Below are 23,341 nucleotides of genomic sequence, written 5' to 3'. Positions count from 1 at the left end.
TGTTACTCTTTCTAGGTTTCGGGCAAGACTCCGCGAGGAGATCTAGAAAGAATTAATTCTCCGAAAGATTACCACCCTTAGCCAAGCATACCAGTTGGCTCAAGATGTGGATAGTTTCTTATGAATTCCTGTAGTGAGACGTACCGACTCTCGATCCATACCCCTAGGAGCCCGACCTAATCAAAGCTATCTCCCGCAATCCAGACCACTCTCCAACCATCCTACCCAGCCCGGCTCTAGCCAAACACCGACTAGGCCGTTCCCGATGCCTGCTCAAAGTACGTCAACTGATAAAGGAAAATGCATATTAGGGTCCAGCCCGCCCTCAAGAAGCCAAATCCAGTGTTTCAGGTGCCAAAAGTTTGGCCATATCGCGTCCCAATGTAATGCCAAGACCTATTTAATGACTGAACTGGAAGTAGGAACCCAGGAGACTGAATGTGTCAAAGAAGTCTATGAACCAAACATCGAGGATTTTGTAGAAGACTTTGAAGACGAACAGATCAGGTTAGAGTTTGTCCAGCCTGCATCCCAATATGATCCCACTGATCCGAATGACCAAAATTCTAGGCTTCATGTAGTTAGGTGTACTCTAGCCCAAACAAAGACCGAACAAGATTAGCGTAGAACCTTCCTATTTTACACACTTATTAAGATCAATGGTAAAACATGCAAAATCCTATTTGATAGCGGGAGTTGTATCAACGCCATTACATCTGGAGTTGTTTCTCGTCTTGGCCTGAAATCTACCCCTCATCCTAATCCATATAAAGTAGCATGGGTAGATAAGACGTCCATTTCGGTATCGGAAAGATGCCTTGTCCCGATTCAATTCCTATCTTATAAAGACGAGATTTGGTGCGACTGCCTTCCGATGGACGTAGGTCAAGTCATTCTAGGAAGACCTTGGTTATACAATAGGGACGTCACACTTTATGGTCGGTCAAATTCGTGTAGCTTTATGTTTCAGGGTCGGAAAATTATACTGAATTCATTGCCTCCTAGAGAGCCCGGCCCTGAGAAGAAGGGTGTTAAACCACGAAAAGATGAGTCACTTCACATCATTACTTCGAAAGAGGTAATGAAAGATATCGAAAGCCAATCACCTGTGTTCGCCCTTGTGGCTAGGGTTATCAATGTGGAGTCAAATTCCGAGCAACCGCCCGCAGTAGTTTTCCTATTGGAGGAGTTTTACTCTGTTTTCCCTAAGGATCTTCCAGATACACTTCCTCCAATGCGTGATGTCCAGCATGTAATTGACCTCATTCCTGGAGCATCCTTGCCAAATCTTCCCCATCATAGACTCAATCCAAACGAGCACACTGAACTGAAACGTCAAGTTGACGAACTCCTCACTCGAGTGTATATTCGTGAGAGTCTGAGTCCATGTGCTGTACCTGTACTCCTCACTCCTAAGAAAGATGGCTCTTGGAGGATGTGCGTCGATAGCCGTGCTATCAATAAAATCACGGTTAAGTACCATTTTCCTATTTCTAGGCTGGACGACCTTTTAGACTATATGTCTGGTGCTACAGTATTTTCCAAGATTGACCTAAAGAGTGGGTACCACCAGATTCGGATTCGTCCTGGGGATGAATGGAAAACTGCCTTTAAAACTAAAGATGGACTCTACGAATGGTTAGTAATGCCCTTCGGATTAACAAATGCCCCAAGTACTTTTATGAGGGTGATGACACAGGTCTTTCGACATTTCTTGAATAAATTTGTTGTTGTATATTTTGATGACATCCTCATCTATAGTCAAACTCAAGAGCTCCATCTCTCATACTTAAGGCAGGTTTGTGATGTCCTGCGAAGAGAAAGCTTCTTTGCAAACCCTAAGAAGTGTGCTTTCCTGACTGATCACGTCACTTTCTTGGGGTTCATAGTATCTTTCAAGGGTGTCTCTGCGGATCCAAAAAAAGTACGCGCGATAGTCGATTGGCCTGAGCCTAAGATCTTAGCAGAAGTACGTAGTTTTCATGGCTTGGCTACTTTCTATCGTCGCTTCATTAGGAATTTTAGTTCAATAATGTCTCCCATTACAAATTGCATGAAGAAAGGAGACTTTATCTGGACTAAGTCGGCATCCCAAGCATTTAGAGGAATTAAGAAAAGGATGACCGAAGCGCCTGTCTTGCGCCTCCCCGATTTTACTAAGGTATTCAAGGTCACATGTGATGCCTCTGACATTGGCATTGGTGGCGTATTAAGTCAAGAAGGTCACCCTGTCGCGTTCTTTAACGAAAAATTAAGCGATGGCAGGTTGCGTTATTCTACCTATGTGTCACGACCCCCGCCCCGTTCCCGGCGGGCCGCCGCGACGGTCCTAGGGTGCGGGTAGGCATAAGGCCACCAGCCACCGCGTAGAACCCTACTACCTATCAATCATCAATAAATCTTGAAAAATTTGGCATGATGCATGCACAAAATGATCACTTTTCCTATAGTGACCTGTCAGGATTATCTCAATACATACAACACACTACCTGTCAGAGCAGCAATCACATAATCTGTCACATATAAACCTGGACAATATATAGCAATACATTATCACAGGCACACAACTGATCTGCACACATATATATACCTGCTTCCCAATCCATCCATGGTCAAACCCATATCCACAACAGGATCTATGACTGTAACTATGCACTATATATAATAGAAGGTTTATAATACACCAAAAGGAGATAAACCTCTATCTACATTATACTATACTATGGAGCGGCACAGCTAGCAGGCAACCACTAATCCTGCTCCTCTCTATACAATACCTGCCCTGCAATCAAAAATATCAAACTGGGGAGTGAGTATATAAATACTCAGTGAGTGGAGTAGAGAGTACTATGCACATGAGACAGAATATAATCATGGCTCGAGATGAAATCTCAAGATCAATAACAACATGAACATGAACTCAACATAGAGAATATAGAGTAAATCATCAATATCACCACAATCAATATCAACTCATCTGAAGCATATATGGAATAATCAAGTAAACATATATGCTACTCATGAATATGCTCAACAGATCATAATGCTGGAACATACAAATCAGGTGTCAATATGCTGAAATCATCACTAGACAGCTGTCGGGAGGTGGGTTTTACGCCCCAGGCGAACCAGCAACAACTCCCTACTGTCACATGCATATGCAGGATAAGACACCATATCGATAATGTAAATGCTAGACAGCTGTCGGAAGGTGGGTTTTACGCCCCAGGCGAACCAGCAACAACTCTCTACTGTCACATGCATATGCAGGATAAGACACTATACCGATAACATAAATGCTAGACAGCTATCGGGAGGTGGGTTTTACGCCCCAGGCGAACCAGCAACAACTCCCTACTGTCACATGCATATGCAGGATAAGACACCACACTGATCATATAAATGCTGGCCAGTATCCAGAACAGAAATCCATCTCACATTTACATACTAAACGGCACCTCGCGGAAATTCTACATCCGCGGAAAGCCATACTGCACCTCGCGGGGTCTTACTATGCCCGGCGGCAAGCAGAATATAAGTCGTAGGACCGGCCGATCCTACGCCTAGGGCCGTGTCCCCCCTAGGAAGGGACTGGGCTCCGCCCACCCAGAAGGCTACTATGTGCACAAAGGCCGATGTTCAACCCCCATCGACTATAGGTGTCCTGCAGATACTGCCAAGCCATGCATAAATGCCATAATGCACCCTCCCAATACTCTACTAAAAAGGAGTATGATCAAGACTACCACTCACTCGACTCCGACCCAATCATAAACTAACATCAGGGTTAGGAGTGAGGGTCAAGGAAGTGCAATACAACTCAATATACCACTAAAAAGGGCTCTACAAATCTTTGAAATAGAGGAAATGAAATCAATTTACAAAAGAAGTCATTTTACAATTCAGAATCAATTTAATTACTCATCAACCCCTCGTAATTCCTCTCAATGCTCCCTCAAATGCATGTACAGAATAATCAAGCATGGAGAATCAAAATATAGAGGAATCTACTACAATATCAATCAATATGCTCAAGTGGAATCAATTCACACTTGGCGACATTTATGAAAATGAATAAGGAATGTGCTCATGGTGCAAAGTACAAACTCCCACTCACCTGTCAATCCGGCACGGCCTCGATACGCCTCTAGAATTCTACAGCAGGCAGTGGAGAACTTCTTCCTCTCGTTCCCTAGCTTCTTGCCCAACTGTGACATGCATTTACCATACATTTAGTCTTGTATCAAGGTCATAATCTACGTGCCAATTATAATATAGGAAACTTTAATTGATTCAACTCCCCCGTTCCCTAAATCTTTTCTTTTCTTTCTCTTTTTCTTTTTCTATTAATTAACTCATCATTTATGTGTATTAGGGACTCCCTTGCACGAGTACAAGGTCTCCCTTAGCCTAATCTAGGCTTAATACCCTATTATGGCATGAAATCCCTTATTTTCCACCCGGATGAACAGTAATCCGAACTGACAGTGGGTTACTTCATCCCAGTTTTGATCCACTTTCAGGACTCCAAATTTGATGAAATTTTTACCTAACATTCTACACTCATAGAGAATTCCAAAGAGATAACATGCATCATCATCGGAGGCCGTTTGACCCCCTAAATAATTCGCCGAAGTTGGGACTTCGACACAGTTTTTCCGTAGTGCCGGAAAAATTTGTTAAAATCCGATTCTTCCTCTTTTAACCACCTCTACAACCCTTATCCGACCCCTCTAGACTATATCCACTCTTTGTATAGCCTAATGTCATCAAAAGACTAGATAGGGATGGATATTTACCTTTTTCTTTTTGGAAATCGAGGTCCTTGCGTAGAGGGGAAGGAGATCTACACTTTTCCCTTCAGCTGGCAGCGCAACCGGGATCTCCTTCCTCTTCCTTTCTTCTTTTTCTTCCTCTTTCTTTCTTCCTTTCCTTTCCTCTTCTTCTTTTTTTTTTTTTCTCTCTGTTGTCGTCTGAGAACCCTCCCCCTCTCCTCTCTGTTTCACTCCCGTGAGCTAGCTCAAACCCTCCAATTAAATCACATCAAAGCACTATTCACCTTTGTTTAATATTATTAAATTCCCATTTTGCCCCTAACACTTCAACATATCTACCGTTATGCCATTAACTTTTGATTCCTTTCTAATTTTACCCTTACCACTTCAACGCATCTACAACTATGCCATTATCTTTTCATTCCTTCCAATTTTACCCCTCATATCAATTTTAAATGACTATTCTATCCTTTTTTTATATATAAAAAAAAATATTTTGGGGTTATTACATCCTCCCCCCCTTATATAAAATTCGTCCTCGAATTTAAAAGAGTAAATTACCTGTCATAGCTGCATTCGATGTCTGTGCCTCCTGTGGATTTACCGTGAACACCCTTCCTTGCCCTCTGCCTACTGGAGCTGACAGTTAAGATGGTCCAGCACTCTGCTGTGATGTTGGTGTCTGACCTCTGCCTCTGCCTACAGGCCCCCTACTACTAGGCCTGTCCATCTGCACAGAAGGGTAGGATGCCAAAGGCACAAACTGCTGGGTGGCACCCTGCAGGCATTCTCTGGCAAAATGATCCGGCTGTCCACATCTGTAGCACACTCCCTGGCCCATTCTGCATCTGCCAGGGTGCTGCTTCCCACATATGCCACATACTGGCCATGATTGGAACCTAGATTCAGTTCTGGTCATAGTGACTGGAGGACGAGGTACTGATGGTAGAAAAGTATCTTGTGATTGACCTCTTTCCCTCCATTTCCTCTTACGTGGGGCAGGTGGAGCTGAGCGTACAGACTGCTCCATCGGGCCCTCCGAGAGATCTACTCCCTCAGATCTATCTCTACTGCTTTGCCCTTTCCCCATACTCATTTTCCTCTGTTCTCTTTCAGCCCTTTCCTCTTTGTTTCTGATCTCCCACTGTTTTGCTTTATCAATCAGCCTAGACAAGGTGGGGACCTCTACTGCCAGTACTGCATTATAAAGCGGGTAAATCAGACCCCGCCTGAATCTTTCTATCCTGGCAGCTTCAGTGGGGATGATGTAAGGAGCATACTTCCCCAATCTAGTAAACTCACGAGCGTACTCAGATACGCTCATTCCGGGCATCTGCTTCAGCCTCTCAAACTGAAGAGCCCGATTCTGCCTCTCAGCCGGAGACAAAAACTCATCCATCACTGCTTGCCTGAACTCTTCCCAGGTTGGAGGATTCCTACTGTACAATCTGTCCTCCACGTGCCTCTGGTACCAGCCCCAGGCATCTTCTTTCATTGTGAGCCGTACAAGTTCTATTGCCCTTGCATCAGAACAGGGCAGTCTCCGTATCATCTTTTCAGTCTCCTCCAGGAATCTCTGAGGATCTTCACCTTCTTCCCCCTTAAACTCGGGGGTTCTGAGCCTCAGAAATTTCTGTACAGTAATCCCCTCATCATCTAGAGCCCGCCTGGCCAAACTTCTTGGCACAACTACAGGAGGTGGGATGGATACTACTGACGGGGCAGGAGATTTCCCCCGAGCAATCTGCTCCCTCAGAGCTTGATTCTCCGCCAGTAACTGTCCCATCAATGCATCTCTACTTCCTACCTCTCCTTGATCATCGACCCTCCGTCTATCAGCAGGAGGAGGTTTTTCTCTTTGGGGCTCGACATGTGCGGAACCCGCATCCAATGCTATATCTGGCTCCATCCTCTTTCCAGGACGAGCAGATCCTCTCCTTGGAGGTATTCTTTATATCTCTCTAAAAAAGTCAAAAAGAGAGGATGGTCGTTACACACTGAGTCATGATATATTTTACTGAGTTGTAAATGACTCATAAAATAACATACAGAAAAATCCTATGCTCCATAGTATAATCCTATACTTAATCCTGACTCATCCTATTGCTCTGACAGGACTCTTCTTAACCTTTGCTCTGATACCAAGCTTTGTCACGACCCCCGCCCCGTTCCCGGCGGGCCGCCGCGACGGTCCTAGGGTGCGGGTAGGCATAAGGCCACCAGCCACCGCGTAGAACCCTACTACCTATCAATCATCAATAAATCTTGAAAAATTTGGCATGATGCATGCACAAAATGATCACTTTTCCTATAGTGACCTGTCAGGATTATCTCAATACATACAACACACTACCTGTCAGAGCAGCAATCACATAATCTGTCACATATAAACCTGGACAATATATAGCAATACATTATCACAGGCACACAACTGATCTGCACACATATATATACCTGCTTCCCAATCCATCCATGGTCAAACCCATATCCACAACAGGATCTATGACTGTAACTATGCACTATATATAATAGAAGGTTTATAATACACCAAAAGGGGATAAACCTCTATCTACATTATACTATACTATGGAGCGGCACAGCTAGCAGGCAACCACTAATCCTGCTCCTCTCTATACAATACCTGCCCTGCAATCAAAAATATCAAACTGGGGAGTGAGTATATAAATACTCAGTGAGTGGAGTAGAGAGTATTATGCACATGAGACAGAATATAATCATGGCTCGAGATGAAATCTCAAGATCAATAACAACATGAACATGAACTCAACATAGAGAATATAGAGTAAATCATCAATATCACCACAATCAATATCAACTCATCTGAAGCATATATGGAATAATCAAGTAAACATATATGCTACTCATGAATATGCTCAACAGATCATAATGCTGGAACATACAAATCAGGTGTCAATATGCTGAAATCATCACTAGACAGCTGTCGGGAGGTGGGTTTTACGCCCCAGGCGAACCAGCAACAACTCCCTACTGTCACATGCATATGCAGGATAAGACACTATACCGATAACATAAATGCTAGACAGCTATCGGGAGGTGGGTTTTACGCCCCAGGCGAACCAGCAACAACTCCCTACTGTCACATGCATATGCAGGATAAGACACCACACTGATCATATAAATGCTGGCCAGTATCCAGAACAGAAATCCATCTCACATTTACATACTAAACGGCACCTCGCGGGAATTCTACATCCGCGGAAAGCCATACTGCACCTCGCGGGGTCTTACTATGCCCGGCGGCAAGCAGAATATAAGTCGTAGGACCGGCCGATCCTACGCCTAGGGCCGTGTCCCCCCCTAGGAAGGGACTGGGCTCCGCCCACCCAGAAGGCTACTATGTGCACAAAGGCCGATGTTCAACCCCCATCGACTATAGGTGTCCTGCAGATACTGCCAAGCCATGCATAAATGCCATAATGCACCCTCCCAATACTCTACTAAAAAGGAGTATGATCAAGACTACCACTCACTCGACTCCGACCCAATCATAAACTAACATCAGGGTTAGGAGTGAGGGTCAAGAAAGTGCAATACAACTCAATATACCACTAAAAAGGGCTCTACAAATCTTTGAAATAGAGGAAATGAAATCAATTTACAAAAGAAGTCATTTTACAATTCAGAATCAATTTAATTACTCATCAACCCCTCGTAATTCCTCTCAATGCTCCCTCAAATGCATGTACAGAATAATCAAGCATGGAGAATCAAAATATAGAGGAATCTACTACAATATCAATCAATATGCTCAAGTGGAATCAATTCACACTTGGCGACATTTATGAAAATGAATAAGGAATGTGCTCATGGTGCAAAGTACAAACTCCCACTCACCTGCCAATCTGGCACGGCCTCGATACGCCTCTAGAATTCTACAGCAGGCAGTGGAGAACTTCTTCCTCTCGTTCCCTAGCTTCTTGCCCAACTGTGACATGCATTTACCATACATTTAGTTTTGTATCAAGGTCATAATCTACGTGCCAATTATAATATAGGAAACTTTAATTGATTCAACTCCCCCGTTCCCTAAATCTTTTCTTTTCTTTCTCTTTTTCTTTTTCTATTAATTAACTCATCATTTATGTGTATTAGGGACTCCCTTGCACGAGTACAAGGTCTCCCTTAGCCTAATCTAGGCTTAATACCCTATTATGGCATGAAATCCCTTATGTTCCACCCGGATGAACAGTAACCCGAACTGACAGTGGGTTACTTCATCCCAGTTTTGATCCACTTTCAGGACTCCAAATTTGATGAAATTTTTACCTAACATTCTACACTCATAGAGGATTCCAAAGAGATAACATGCATCATCATCGGAGGCCGTTTGACCCCCTAAATAATTCGCCGAAGTTGGGACTTCGACACAGTTTTTCCGTAGTACCGGAAAAATTTGTTAAAATCCGATTCTTCCTCTTTTAACCACCTCTACAACCCTTATCCGACCCCTCTAGACTATATCCACTCTTTGTATAGCCTAATGTCATCAAAAGACTAGATAGGGATGGATATTTACCTTTTTCTTTTTGGAAATCGAGGTCCTTGCGTAGAGGGGAAGGAGATCTACACTTTTTCCTTCAGCTGGCAGCGCAACCGGGATCTCCTTCCTCTTCCTTTCTTCTTTTTCTTCCTCTTTCTTTCTTCCTTTCCTTTCCTCTTCTTCTTTTTTTTTTTCTCTCTGTTGTCGTCTGAGAACCCTCCCCCTCTCCTCTCTGTTTCACTCCCGTGAGCTAGCTCAAACCCTCCAATTAAATCACATCAAAGCACTATTCACCTTTGTTTAATATTATTAAATTCCCATTTTGCCCCTAACACTTCAACATATCTACCGTTATGCCATTAACTTTTGATTCCTTTCTAATTTTACCCTTACCACTTCAACGCATCTACAACTATGCCATTATCTTTTCATTCCTTCCAATTTTACCCCTCATATCAATTTTAAATGACTATTCTATCCTTTTTTTATATATAAAAAAAAATATTTTGGGGTTATTACACTATGATAAGGAATTCTATGCGGTAGTACAAACTTTGCGACATTGGCGACACTATTTGCTACCGCAAGAATTTGTCATGTATTCAGACCATGAGGCGTTAAAGTATCTCAATTTCCAAAAGAAACGGAACCTTCGACACGGCCGATGGATCGAGTTTCTGCAAGCCTATACTTTTGTACTGAAACATAAAGCTGGAGTTGAGAACAGGGCTGCTGATGCGCTCAGTCGACGGATCTTCCTCCTATTCGTGATGAGCACTGAAGTAATTGATTTTGAAAGAATCAGGGAGCAATATATCACCTGTTCCGATTTTAGTGATGTATACCTGACCCTGCGAGATGGAGTAGAGAGAGAACAAGATGATTTCTTTTTACACGATGATTATCTCTTTCGCTCCGACCGATTGTGTATTCCTCGAACCTCATTGAGAGATTTTCTAGTATGGGAAATACACGCTGGAGGACTGTCTGGGCATTTCGGAAGAGACAAAACCATTGAAATGGTAGAAAGACGTTTCTTCTGGCCGAGTCTCAAGAGAGACGTGGCCAAAATTGTCGGTCAGTGTCGCACATGTCAACTAGCCAAACAACGTAAACAGAATACTGGTCTTTACACTCCGCTACCTGTTCCTGATTGTCCGTGGCAAGATGTTAGCATGGATTTTGTATTAGGGCTTCCACGTACCTCGACCAAATACGCTTCCATTTTTGTAGTGGTGGACCGATTCTCCAAAATGGCTCATTTTCTTCCATGTTCTAAGACTTCCGACGCTTCTAGGATTGCGAAACTCTATTTTGACGAAGTCGTTAGACTCCATGGCCTCCCAAAATCTATTGTGTCCGATAGGAATGTTAAATTTATGTGCTATTTTTGGAAAACTCTTTGGCACATGATGGGTACCAAATTAAAATTTTTCTCTGCCTATCATCCCCAAACTGATGGCCAGACAGAAGTTGTCAACCGAAGTCTAGGGAATCTTTTAAGATGTCTGGTAGGTGAGCATGCTAGGACTTGGGATCTCGTGTTACCAACCGCCGAGTTTGCATATAATAGTTCGGTCAATAGGACCTTAGGCATGAGTTCTTTTGAGGTGGTGCACGGATATAAACCTAGGCAACCCATAGACTTGATTTCCATATCTCATCAACATAGAGTCTCTGAGTCTGCACATTCATTTGCTTCACACCTGCATTCATTGCATCAGGAGATCAGCAAACATATTCACTCTAATAACTTAAAATATAAATCCCTTGCTGATTTGCACAGATGTTATAAAGAATTGAATATAGGCGATTATGTCATGGTAAGAATTAGACCTGAATGACTCCCTTCGGGAACGTTCAAAAAGTTGCAATCTCGTAGTGCGGGACCGTTCAAAGTTTTAAAGAAAATCAGTTTGAATGCTTATGTTGTAGATCTTTCTGAAGACTATGGGATTAGTGCGACATTTAATATTGAAGATTTAGTCCTATACAAGAAGTCCACATTCATTCCTTCTGATCCTTTTTGTTGATACACCCGTTGTTGTTGATCAACCTGACCCAGCACCTGCTATTGAGCCTCCACCTCCAAAGTTTCATGCACGCAGAGAACACATAGAACATATATTAGATGAGCAGGTTATTTCTACCAGGAGAGGAAGCTACCAACGTTACCTTGTTCGGTGGAAAGGTCGACCCGAATCAGATGTGACGTGGATTTCGCGAGTCGAGTTACAGTGCCTTGACCCTGATTTTCTGGAGCAGTACGATAGCCGACCAGATCTGCACTCGACGGGGTCGAGTTTTTTCCATCCGGGAGGAGTTGATGGGGACATCAGCTAGGCCACCATTTTATTTGCATGTTTATTTTATTATTTTATTTCTGGGTTTATTTACATTTTAGGGTTCATTTGTGTATTTTGGGTTTATTGGAAATTATTTTGTGTAAGGGGGTTTTATTTTAATTATTCTTATTTGGGCCCTATTTATAGGGGACTTTTATGTTGATTAGGGTTAATGAAGAATTAAGCATTTTCTTTCCCACGTTTTCCACTTCTTTCTTTCCCCTTCTCGTTCTTCCTCTCCTCTTCTCTTCCTTTTCTCTGCCATTTCCCTCCCTTCCTCTCCTCTTGTTCTTCCTCCCTATTCTCTGTTCACTATTTTAGAGACCAACTTATCAGCGCTGCAGCCATTCCACCTCCTGGTTCGTCATCAATGATCTTCTAGCTGAGCTTAATTTAGGTCATTCTCATGTGATTACCATATGTGCATATCTTGTCCAAAAAGACAAGCCTATAACTCATCTATATAAACTGTCAAGATAAATTTATAACATAGCGGCCAAACTTAATGCACTGGTGTTATTATTTAATTATTGCTAGATTCAGCAGCAAAGCAACTAAACTACTCTTTTTTTATTTTTTTTTTGACAAAAGAACTATTAGATTGAAATTGGCTTTTTTCACTTGACTCTTGCTTGTTGGAAACGTAAGGCAATCTATTAGATTTTCATGACAACTAGACTTTACTAATTCAACTTGCTGTGGACTATTTAATTACGCTCTCTTTTTCCAACATTACTTGTACTTCATTTGTTTGTTCTTGCTTGTTGTTTGGTTAACTTTCCATCGGCAAATCTTCTCATGAACCCTAAATTTGTAAATGACTTAAATCCTCCCATGTCCAGGCCATCAATCACGAGAGAGAAGGGTTCCGTTGGAGGGTAAAACGAGCATTGCACAAACTGATTCTTTGACCAGGTGTAACGATATGACTAGTAAAGATTGAAAAGAGAGGAAGGGGGAAGAAAAAAAAAAGAAATGCAAGATCTGGTCTCCACAATAGTTGCCTGAAACACTTCCTAGCTCTTTGTATATTTTCAAGTGAATATATATCTACATTGGCAGGCTGGTTTCTGTTGCATGCTTCTGCCCCCATGGATACTGAGATAAGGCCATGTTCCCCCCTCTCCTTCTTTCTTCTCTTCTTTCTCTTCTCTTCTCTCAACATCCAACACTGTGGAGCAACTGATAGCATCTCTTTGGGCCAGTCCCTCTCCGGAAACCAGACCATAGTGTCCAAAGAAGGCAAGTTTGAGCTGGGGTTCTTCACACCAGGTAACTCCCGTAACTACTACATAGGTATCTGGTACAAAACAATTCCTGTCCAAACTGTAGTCTGGGTGGCGAACAGAGCAACACCCATCTCCAACACCTCCTCTGCCGAGTTAAAAATCTCAGAAGATGGCAAACTAGTCCTCCTCAACATTTCCAAAATCCCAGTTTGGTCATCCAATTCAACTCCATCAACCTCGAATTCCACGGTTGCTGTGCTTCTGGACACCGGAAATCTCGTTATAAGAAATGGGTCAAACACTACAATTTGGCAGAGTTTTGATCACCCAACTGACACATGGATGCCAGGAGGATGGCTTGGAGTTAACAAGATCACAGAGGAGTATCAGAGCATGACTTCATGGGAGAATCGTGAGAATCCTGCCCCCGGGCCTTTCGCTCATAGTATGGACCCCGATGGATCCAATCAGTTCGTATTGCTGTGGAATGGTTCTGAAATTTATTGGAGCGGTGGGCTGTGGAATGGCCAGTACTTCACTGCAGTCCCTAGTACCAGAGAAAGCACTCCCTTCAACTTCACCTTCGTCGACAACAAGCAGCGGAAGTATGCCATGTATACCATCCGGGACAGTTCTTTCATCACTCGGTGTGTGATTGAATCATCGGGGCTATTAAAGCAATTGTATTGGCTGAACGGCGCCCAGGAGTGGCAGGCAATCTTTACTCAACCTTCGGCTCAATGTGATGTCTACTCTCTATGTGGAGCTTTCGGTATCTGCGACCAGAAAAGCTCAAATATTTGCAGGTGCTCCTATGGTTTTGAACCAGCTTCAATGGAAGAATGGGAGTTCAATGTTTGGAAGTCAGGGTGCGTGAGGAAAACCAGTTTGCGATGCAGCAATAAAAGCTCGACCGGTGGAGAAGGGGATAGATTCGTTGAGATGACCAATATGAGATTGCCTGCCAATCCGCAGAACTTGACTGTCGGGAGTGCTAGAGATTGCGAACAGGCTTGCTTGAACAGCTGCTCATGCAACGCGTATGCTTATGTGAGTGGATGCTCAATTTGGAATGGGGACATTCGGAACCTTCAACAACTCTATGATGGTGATAGTGCAGCTGGTACTCTGCATCTCCGGCTCTCTGCCTCTGATTTCCCAGCTTCAAGTAGCTCACATAAGTTGGTAATAGATCTAACTGTTAGTGTCATCGGTGGAATTCTTGGGATCTCGGGTGTTCTCGTCGGACTAATTTGGGCGTTTCAAAGAAGGAAACGAATTCGGATGGAAAAACAAGTTGAGGGTTCTTTGATTCAGTTTACTTATGGCGATTTGCAGCGTGTGACCAAGAACTTCTCTGAGAAGTTGGGCAGCGGTGGCTTTGGCTCCGTTTTTAAGGGGACATTAATTGACTCAACCGAAGTAGCTGTAAAGAAGCTTGAAGGCTTCGGACAAGGGGAGAAGCAATTCCGAACCGAAGTGAGCACATTGGCTGTTATTCAGCATGTCAATCTGGTTCACCTTCGCGGTTTCTGCACTGAGGGCAGCAAAAGGCTTCTAGTTTATGAGTACATGTCTGGAGGTTCCCTGGACTCTCACATCTTTCAAAACAAATCCACGGTTCTGGACTGGAAGACGAGGTATCAAATTATTCTTGGGATTGCGAGAGGATTAGGCTACCTCCATGAGAAGTGCAGGGAGTGCATCATACACTGTGACATAAAGCCAGACAACATACTCCTCGACAAGGACTTCTGCGCCAAAGTTGCAGACTTTGGCATGGCGAAGCTCATCGGTCGCGACTTCAGCAGGGTGCTGACAACCATAAGGGGAACCATTGGCTATCTCGCACCCGAGTGGATTTCAGGCCTGCCAATCACCTCCAAGGTTGACGTCTACAGCTTCGGGATGATGCTTTTTGAGCTGGTATCAGGCAAGCGAAACACAGCGCACTCTGCGGATGGGAGCAAAATCTTTTATCCGTCCTGGGCGGCAACAAAGGTCGTTGAAGGCGATATATTTAGCTTATTAGACCATGGATTCAAAGGTGCTGCCGACCTTGAAGAGTTAACCAGAGTCTGCAGAGTTGCTTGCTGGTGCGTTCAAGACTCTGAAGCTGACAGGCCAACAATGGGACAGGTGGTCCAGATCCTAGAGGGAGTCCTGGAGGTGAGCATGCCGCCACTTCCTAGGGTTCTACAGCTCCTTATTGAAGATCAGAGCCAAATTAATTCGTGATGATTTGTCATCCACTGAATACAAAGATCCACTTGATCAATCTCAGGATTTCTATCCATAATTGTCAAGCTAAAAGGGCCACATGAATCTCTGCGGAGCATGCCAATAATATGTAACGGGTTAAAGTATAGCTTATAGTTGTTATGATCCTTAAAATGGATGTTTGTATGAGGGTGTAATGTTCTATAGTGGCTGTAGTATCTATGTAGTGGCATAAAGTTCATGGATATCTCTTGTTATAAAGATAGGTTAGATATGTTATAAAGTTTCCAACTCATCACTTTCCATGCATGAGTGATATATATAGATATGTTAGAGACACGAGTAAGCTGGCAACCACCAGATGTACCTCTTATTGAAGACAATGTTCAAGACCTTCTTATCTATTTATTTTCAAGGCATTTATTTCAGAATTTCTCAGTTTTACTGAATCACGTCAACAATCAAACCACATACGCACGTGTTTATGAAGTTCTCTTGATTACGTATAATGTTAATTATCGAGGTGGGATAAAAAACAAGATGGTAAGATACGTTGAAAGGATATGGATGTTAATTAGAGGTCGAGGTGGCTTTTTCCTCCCTCCCAGTTCTTTCATAGGCGAAAAAAGGACGTAAGAAAATGAAAATGAGAATTAAAAAATATATAACTTCTTTAATCGCATACAATCTATTTCTATTTTGAGCTTACCCATATAATAAACAAAGGAGTGTTAAATGAATTGAAGACAGCCGGTGGCGGGCATTCTTTTGTAGGCTCTACAATATATGGCATTCATCTGATCCATGCGTTTTTTCTCAGCTAAATAGGCTTGTATTATTAGCTCTTCGCTAATAAAATAAAGGAATCAGAGGTCGACAAATGATTATTTCAGTTCTAAAGAAAACAAAGTTGATTGACCCAGCCAAAGCTGGCTTGAGCCTTAGGCGACTGGGGCGGTCGCCTAAGGCCCCCAGCCGGAGGAAGGCCCCGTTTTTTTTCTACCTTAATGCTGCACAACTTTCACATTTGAAAGCTAGGATAGGAGGACACCGCTACACGTTCCGGTGGCAGCAAGCTACGGGCTATAGGTGGGCGGGTGGAATTGACAACAACAGCCATTTCCTCCCCCCTTCTCTGTTAGAGCTTTTTTTTTTCTTTGCTGAACCTTCTCTGCCATTTCTCCAGCTCTCCTCGGCAGCTCGGCTCCTCCGGCCTCCGGGCTCCCTCCATCTCTCTCGATCTCGTCAGCACCAGTGGTCCACGTCCACCATCCTCCGGCAGCCCGGCTCCGGCTACAAGAAGGCAAGAACCCAGGTTTTATCCATCTCTCTCGATTTCGTCAACCTCCCCCTTTTTTCTTTTTTGATCTCTAATCTTGTTCTGATTTTTTTTTTTTTTTTGTGAGGAGGGATTTGCATGTCTGGAGGAGGGCGATGCACCGCTTGAGGGAGGGGGGTTTTGGGGCGGGTGAGCGTGGGGGTGAGGTGGTGAGGGAGGAGGTGTTGGGGACCGTGGCTGGAGAGGGATGGAGGGAGCCAGGGAGGAATTGGGTAAGGATGGAGGCTGAGGGGTTTAGTATGGTGGCGCCGTGGTGGGGGGTTTGGGCTGCATCTGGCCATCGAAGTAGAGGGGTGGAGCAGATTTGAGATGCATTAAGCTCAGAATATAGTATCTACTTCTCTTGATTCCAAAAGTTACAGGCTAATAACCGAAATCAAGCAAACCTATTAGAGTGTCAAAAAAGGTTGACTCATAATGGTCCTCAAACACAGTGGGCTAAGTTAGGTGGGGCAGATTTGTTCCTTTTTTTTTGTGATTGATTAACTTTTCTTCTTTTTTTCTGTATCAAATTGTGTGGTTTAATGAGCTCAACCTCCCCTTTTTGTTTGTCATTGATTAGCTTTTCCTCTTTTTTTCTGTATTATATTGTGTGGTTTAATCTTGGAATTGGTGTATGCTAGGTCCACAGCTACTAACTCTAAGCCGGTACCTGGGAGCATCCAAGTTCTAACGGGATTACGGAAAGCATCCAATTTTATCTTCGCTACCCAACTTCGGCGGTTCGGCTTTTTCTCGCCGTCGAGTTCAGCACTACTTGTCGGGATCTGATTTCATTTTTCTTGACACAATCAAATTTTATTTTTTTCAACTTTTTTATATTGTGATTTTTTTTGGTGATTTTTTTAATTGCTTTGTTTGATAATATTATTTTTAGATTAAAATGTCGAATAGAAAATATGAATGTGGATATGAAAAACTAAAAAAGAAAAGAAAAATTGATAAATTCATTGAATCTCGAAAGGAGTTCTAGATAGTATTATAATGAATCTTGAGTATAAAAGCTAGACAAATTAATTTTAAATAAAATTTTAAAGTATTTTATATTTATTAAAAATTTTTCATCATTTAAAAAAAAAGTCCTCCTCTAGTGAGTTCGCCTTTGGCCCCCAAATATATTGGGCTGCCCTTGGACCCCGCTATATAGTATAGACAAGTGTCGGCGGCCATGTATATAGCCCAAGGAACCCATCTATCAATGTCACATACGGGCAAGTCAATTTCACTGGCCTTTAGTTAAAAGAAAAATGAAAAAGAAAGGAAAACATTAATCATGAAAACAAAATGCTACATTCAAAATATATAATAAGTTTAGGAATTGTATAGGCTGCTACCGATCCTAGAACCCTATGCAAACTATCTCCGTAGACCTCCAAAGATAATGGGCAAGGGTTAGAGAGCTTGGCTCTGGCCGAGCCCTCCGATGTTTAAGTTTGAAAAAGTTATTTTTTTCTTCCTGCTAACTTCCCATCCAATAAGCCCCTTTAACTTAAACATTAGAGGGATAATTTTCCATAACTTAAGCACCGAAGGATCCGGTCGAAGCCAATCCAATGAGTTCTTTAATCTTTACCTATTATCTTACAGATCCATAGAGGTGGTCCGCATCGGCATCCCCCCGAGACTAGCAGCAATAATATGGATTCCAAAAGTCGCATTTTTGGTCGAACAGGACACTGCTTATAGTACAAGTTCGTCTAAAGAAGAAGAAGAAACATTAGTGATATTTTAGGCTTTTTAGTTGTCCTATACATGATAGTATCCTCAAGATGGAATTCTTGTTCTCTGCAAATTATTCTAGCTTGTCGTCATCATATAAATGGAAATCTATGGGGGAGATAGAAAGAAGACAAGCAACTTAGGCCCCATTTGGGAGAGCTTTTGAAGGGCCAAAAAGCACTTTCTGGTCCTCCAAAAGCACTTTTAGATGAAATAGGGGTGTTTGGTAAAAATTTCGCAAAGCTTTTTAACTTTTCTAAAATGCTAAAATAAGATTTTGGAAGAAGCTCCATTTTGGAGCTTTCCGGAAAAACACTTTTAGACTTGGTCGGAAAGCTATTTTTTTGACCAAAATATCCGTGATAAAATATAACAATTTCACAAAATGTCCCTTTAATAATTGTTTAACCAATTTTATCACCTAGTTAGAAAATTTGTTATATTATAAAAAATTAATTGACGCTAATAATTATAATATTCTATATCTTTATTATTGTGTTATACTATAAATATAATATTATATTACATTATATCATAATATATTGATATGTTATGTTAAATAATTTAATATTATATTAAATTAAATTATTATGCTATAGTATGCAACATTATATTACTATATTATAATAATATTATATTACATTACAGTAATATTATACTATATTATATATTTATGTATTAATACATATTATATTTTATGATGCTCTATTGTATAATACCATGCAATATCTTTTATGGTCATTTTGTCATACCAAAAGTACTTTCTCAGTGTATTTACCAAACACATGTTAAAGTGGCACAACACTTAAAAATTTAGTTACCAAATGGCAAATAGCTTTTTATAAAAGCTCTACTTCTAAAAGCTCTACTTGCAAAAACTCTACTGCCAACAACTCTCTCAAACGAGGCCTTAGTTGCTAACAGACAAAAAGAAGAAAGTGTGTCGTATTTACAATAGGTGTTTTTGCCTTGCAGAATACAAACAAATGATATTTTTTTTAAACTCTTTTCCATTTAGGTATATTATATTCATCATACTATTTGATCGTATGACAGATTCCATTGTCTAAAAATTACTATTATTCCATCAAACTTTATCAGTTACACCCTGTTTACATCAAACTTATGAATTAGGGGTCAATGAACCATTAAACATTTATTATTACCTGTAAATAATTATTTCCAAATATAATTCACTTACAATTAACAAGATTTTGCCAATTTTATCTGAAAATTTAATTGAAGGGCCAATAAATAATTAAATCTATAGTTATTTTTCCAGTAACACAAATGTCATATGAAAACTGCAGACTTCCATGCATTCGGTCATATGGATCTTGTTGTTTAGGAGCTGATGAATAGTTCTAATTTTCTTAAGGGATCTCCGAATAGCTTAACTTGGGTCTGTCCAGGATTCCTGTAAAAAATTTAGAACTGCTCAACGAGCTTTGTAAATTGTAATATAAGAAATTTTTAATAATTAAAAATATTTTCAAATTATGAAATAATTTTCAGCTCAACTCCAATTGATCCTGGATCTATTTGGTGACCGCCAAACCGTTTTATTGTTTACTTCATTAAGATTCTGACAGGCATGAGACCAGCATGGCCTTCACAAGTCGTGATGAATCCAAAATCCAAGACTAAGATCGCTTTCTCTGGTAACGACACTCTTAATGCATGAAGCAACACAACCACAAATTGGCTCCACAAGTTGCTTGACTATCTCACTATCCATCATCGTCTTCATGACATATGCTGCTTCTTCTTTTCTTTTTTTTTGTGAAACCTATGCTTCTTTCTTCGAGTGGTCCTGAACGTCTGAATGATTCATCGGACCAGGCCAAGGTAAGCATGGTTGCCACAAGTAGCTAAGGAGTGAAAGAGCCAGCATCGGACCAAGACTTGCAGTGCCTCAGAGACAATGGATTCAATTCCAGCACTGACATTTCCAGGAGCTCTCAAATCAGAGTGCAGCAAGGACTGACATAAGCATATACAAAACTAACTTATCCTACAGTGGAAAGACAACCGAGACATTAGGTGATTATGATTTATGAAAAGAGAATGAAGTAAAAAAGAAACAATTTATTATTTATGTATTATATATTGAGGGAAAGAGGTAGCGCACCTTTAGCTTTCCTTGGGATTGAAAGTTTGTTCAAGATCATCTACTTGGTATGGGATTCAATCAATATTTAAGCACAGCAACAACTAGATTAATTTCCCTAAAAATATCAACAACATTTACATCAAGGTTTTTAATAAAAAAATTGTACAAGTCCTACCACCAAAACAACATATTTCAAGGAGCTATATATATTTCATTACCCACCAAGCTGAATAATTCTTAACAATCTTGAAATAAATTATGCTTTATAAATAATGATGAATTCTAACTTCCCTACATTATCTACGGCTATTTTATCATATTGGTTGCCTACGCTTCTACATAATTATCAGAATCCATCATTATGCTCAAAATCAAAGAAGAAATTACAATTTGAATTTCTTACAGTACCTCTTTTTCGAAAAAATTTCTTATGCGACCGCAGTTCTGGATTCCGTGGGAAGCACTATCTACATAAACATCTTAAATATAGGGACTGTTTAGTAAACTTGACCGCCAATATTTAAACTAGTTTCCAGCAATTGAATTGCCGAGATTAGTTCAAATATAACTTGAGGAAAATTATGTTGCGTAAGCACATGCAAATATATTATATATGTGAACAATAGCGACTCTAAGTAAATTTAGACAGCATTTGAACTAGTCCTGGCACTGGGTGTGCCGAGACTGGTTCGCATGTAACTTGAGGTTTATGGAATGTGAGAACTTGGGGAAAAAAGATATTTGTGGAAAAAGGCTCATTCCAGAGAGGAACAGCAGGCATCCAAATCTGGAAACCCTGCTGGTTGGCAAAACTGGAGGTGGGCTTGGAGTAGCGATGGGGACGGCGAAGGGGGATTTCCCGCTACCTCCGGATCTTGGAGGATTTCGGCCCTGGTGCCGGTGTCGTTCTTCTGTTGGGCGGCGGTGGCGGATCGAAGGTGGAGGCAGGGGAGGCTTCGGTTCGGACCGGAACCTGCTGCTGCAGCGGCGCCGGATTTGGGGAATGAACGGCTGCCATCTGGTGATGAACCGGAGCCGGTGCCGCAGTGGAGATCTTGGCTGAGTCGGATCGGGCATCGAGAAAGGCCGTGTGGAGGGTAGCGTTGTGGTACCAGATGCGGATAGGGCTGTTAACGAGCCGAGCCCGAGCCTGGGAGAGCTCGGCTCGGCTCGTTTCACAGAAGCTCGGGCTCGGGTTCGGGCTCGGGCTCGGTAACGAGCTCTATATTGGGCTCGAGCTCGGGCTTGCTTGGCAAAGCAAAGGCTCGGGCTTGAGCTCGTAAAGCTCATTTCAATTACGAGCTCCAGAACGAGCCCGAGCTCGGGCTCGGGCTCGATAACAAGCTATTTTTCTCTATATGGTCAGATTTTTATGAATTATGATGCTGAAATAAGATTTTTTAGTGGAAGACTAGAGCTTGTTTGGGCTCGAGCCTCATATTGGGCTCGGGCTCGGGCTCGTTAGTCTCCGAGCTTTTACCGAGCTGAGCCCGAGCCGAGCCCGAGCAGCTCGGCTCATTAACAGCCCTAGATGCGGAAGTGGATGGACATGGCCTTGGAGGAGGGGATGATGGAGTACCTGCTGTGCTCCTGAACGGTCTCGAAGGCGAGGCGGCTGACAAGGAGGCGGATGACGTTGTTCTGGGCGAAGAGGTCCGGATGAGCGGGGTGGTTGGTGGCGAGCTCGGCGACGGCCCAGGCGGCGGCCGCCTGGGTGCTCATCAGCCCCCCCTTCTTGAGGAGCTTGGTGAGGGCGGAGCAGACGTCGGCGTGAAGCAGGCTGTGGACGCCCTCCGGGTCGCGGCCGAGAAGGCCGAGGGTGCGGGCAGCGTTCTCCTGACCGTCGGCCTGGCCCTCCTTAACGAGGCGGAGAAGGTGCCCCACGCTGTCCTCCTTGATGATGAGCTTGGTGGTAGTGGAGGTTGTCGCGGGCCAGGGAGGCGAGGTCGGCGGCGGAGCAGGGGTAGCAGCGTGGGATCTAAAGACAGGTTGCGGCGGATGGTGCGGGCCATGGTCGATGCGGCTCGGGCAATCCGGCAGTTCCGGCCAGCCGGGTCATGGGACTCGGGTTCACGGGTCGCATGACATGTAGAGATGGGCATCGGGCCGTGCCGGGCCCGGCCCGGCCCGGCCCAGGCCCACCGGGCCACAGACTAAACGGGCCGTGCCTGGCCCGGCCTGTTACTAAACGGGCCGTGCCAGGCACGGCCCGCTTAGCCTAAAAGCTAAGCCCGGCCCGACCCTAGGCCCATGGGGTGGCGGGCCGTGCCCTGGCACGAGACAGGCTGTGCCCGTATGGCAAAAAAAAATAGCCTCTCGTGCCTGGCACGGCCCGTCTGGCTACCAAAAAAATAGCCGTTACGGGTCGTGCCTAGCACGGCCCGTCTGGCCAAAAAAAAAACGTTGCCATAATGGCTATTTTTGATTTTTACCCAAAATACCCCTCCCAACAATCATAAAACGGCTAATTTGAGGGGTATTTTGGGGAAAAAATATTTGAAGTCCTATAAATATCCATTTTCTTTCTCATTCTCACCACACCAAACCAACTCTTCTCTCCTTCTCTACTACTACTATTTCTTTCTTCTAGCAATATTTAGCAAGTGCTCTTCTAGCAATTTAATTTTTAGTTTGCATTCAGCAAGTGTTCAAGTGCTACACAAGAGGAGGTTCTTGTTGAGAAGAGAAGGAGGTTCTTGTTGAGAGCACAAGAGGAAGCTCACAAATCTCGGCTCTACCTCTGGTCCTCTACTCAATTCCTCCTTGTAGTTAGTTTTTATTTTTTGCATTCATCAATTTAGATATGTCATCTTTTGAGGAAAGTCATTTTAGCATTCCTCCTGTTTCTGAGGGAGAAGAAACTAATCCCCAACCCCATGTTCCTAGTTTCTCTAGAACTAGTGAACTGAGCGAAGATCAAACCTCTTCTCGTAAGAGGACTAGTGCTGTATGGAATGAATTTGATAGAATTATGGTTGATGGAGTCTGGAAAGCAAAATGTAAAAAATGTGCCAAACTTTATAGTTGTAGTAGTAGTGGAGGAACATGCCATTTAAAAAGACATCAAGAGAGTCATATG

General features: G+C 42.7%; 1 protein-coding gene, 1 long non-coding RNA gene and 1 pseudogene across 3 annotated transcripts; 1 reads left to right on the top strand and 2 right to left on the bottom strand.

Moving 5' to 3' along the window:
* Positions 1-4,322: 4,322 nt before the first annotated feature.
* LOC149768668 (uncharacterized) lies at positions 4,323-9,542 on the bottom strand. The gene is made up of 2 exons (XM_089923611.1): positions 9,334-9,542; positions 4,323-8,742 (listed from the first exon to the last, which is right to left on the bottom strand). The coding sequence occupies exon 2, from the start codon at positions 6,682-6,684 to the stop codon at positions 5,422-5,424; it is 1,263 nt and encodes a 420-aa protein (XP_089779737.1). The 5' UTR covers positions 6,685-8,742; positions 9,334-9,542; the 3' UTR covers positions 4,323-5,421.
* A 3,083-nt stretch (positions 9,543-12,625) lies between these two features.
* Positions 12,626-15,519, top strand: LOC103710749 (G-type lectin S-receptor-like serine/threonine-protein kinase At2g19130 pseudogene; annotated as a pseudogene). Its single transcript, XR_015967314.2, has one exon. The product of XR_015967314.2 is annotated as a G-type lectin S-receptor-like serine/threonine-protein kinase At2g19130 pseudogene (transcript).
* A 4,398-nt stretch (positions 15,520-19,917) lies between these two features.
* Positions 19,918-20,589, bottom strand: LOC148715270 (uncharacterized). The gene is made up of 2 exons (XR_015976585.2): positions 20,281-20,589; positions 19,918-20,163 (listed from the first exon to the last, which is right to left on the bottom strand). It is a non-coding gene; the product is annotated as an uncharacterized LOC148715270 (long non-coding RNA).
* Positions 20,590-23,341: the final 2,752 nt, after the last annotated feature.

The sequence above is a fragment of the Phoenix dactylifera genome, chromosome 1 (genome assembly GCF_051530095.1).
Source record: "Phoenix dactylifera cultivar Ajwa chromosome 1, Ajwa_hap1_PhDact_Kaust_v1.1, whole genome shotgun sequence".
Taxonomy (NCBI): Eukaryota; Viridiplantae; Streptophyta; class Magnoliopsida; order Arecales; family Arecaceae; genus Phoenix; species Phoenix dactylifera.
The sequence above is the reverse complement of the archived record's forward strand: the minus strand, read 5'-3'. Positions and strand labels throughout refer to the sequence as shown.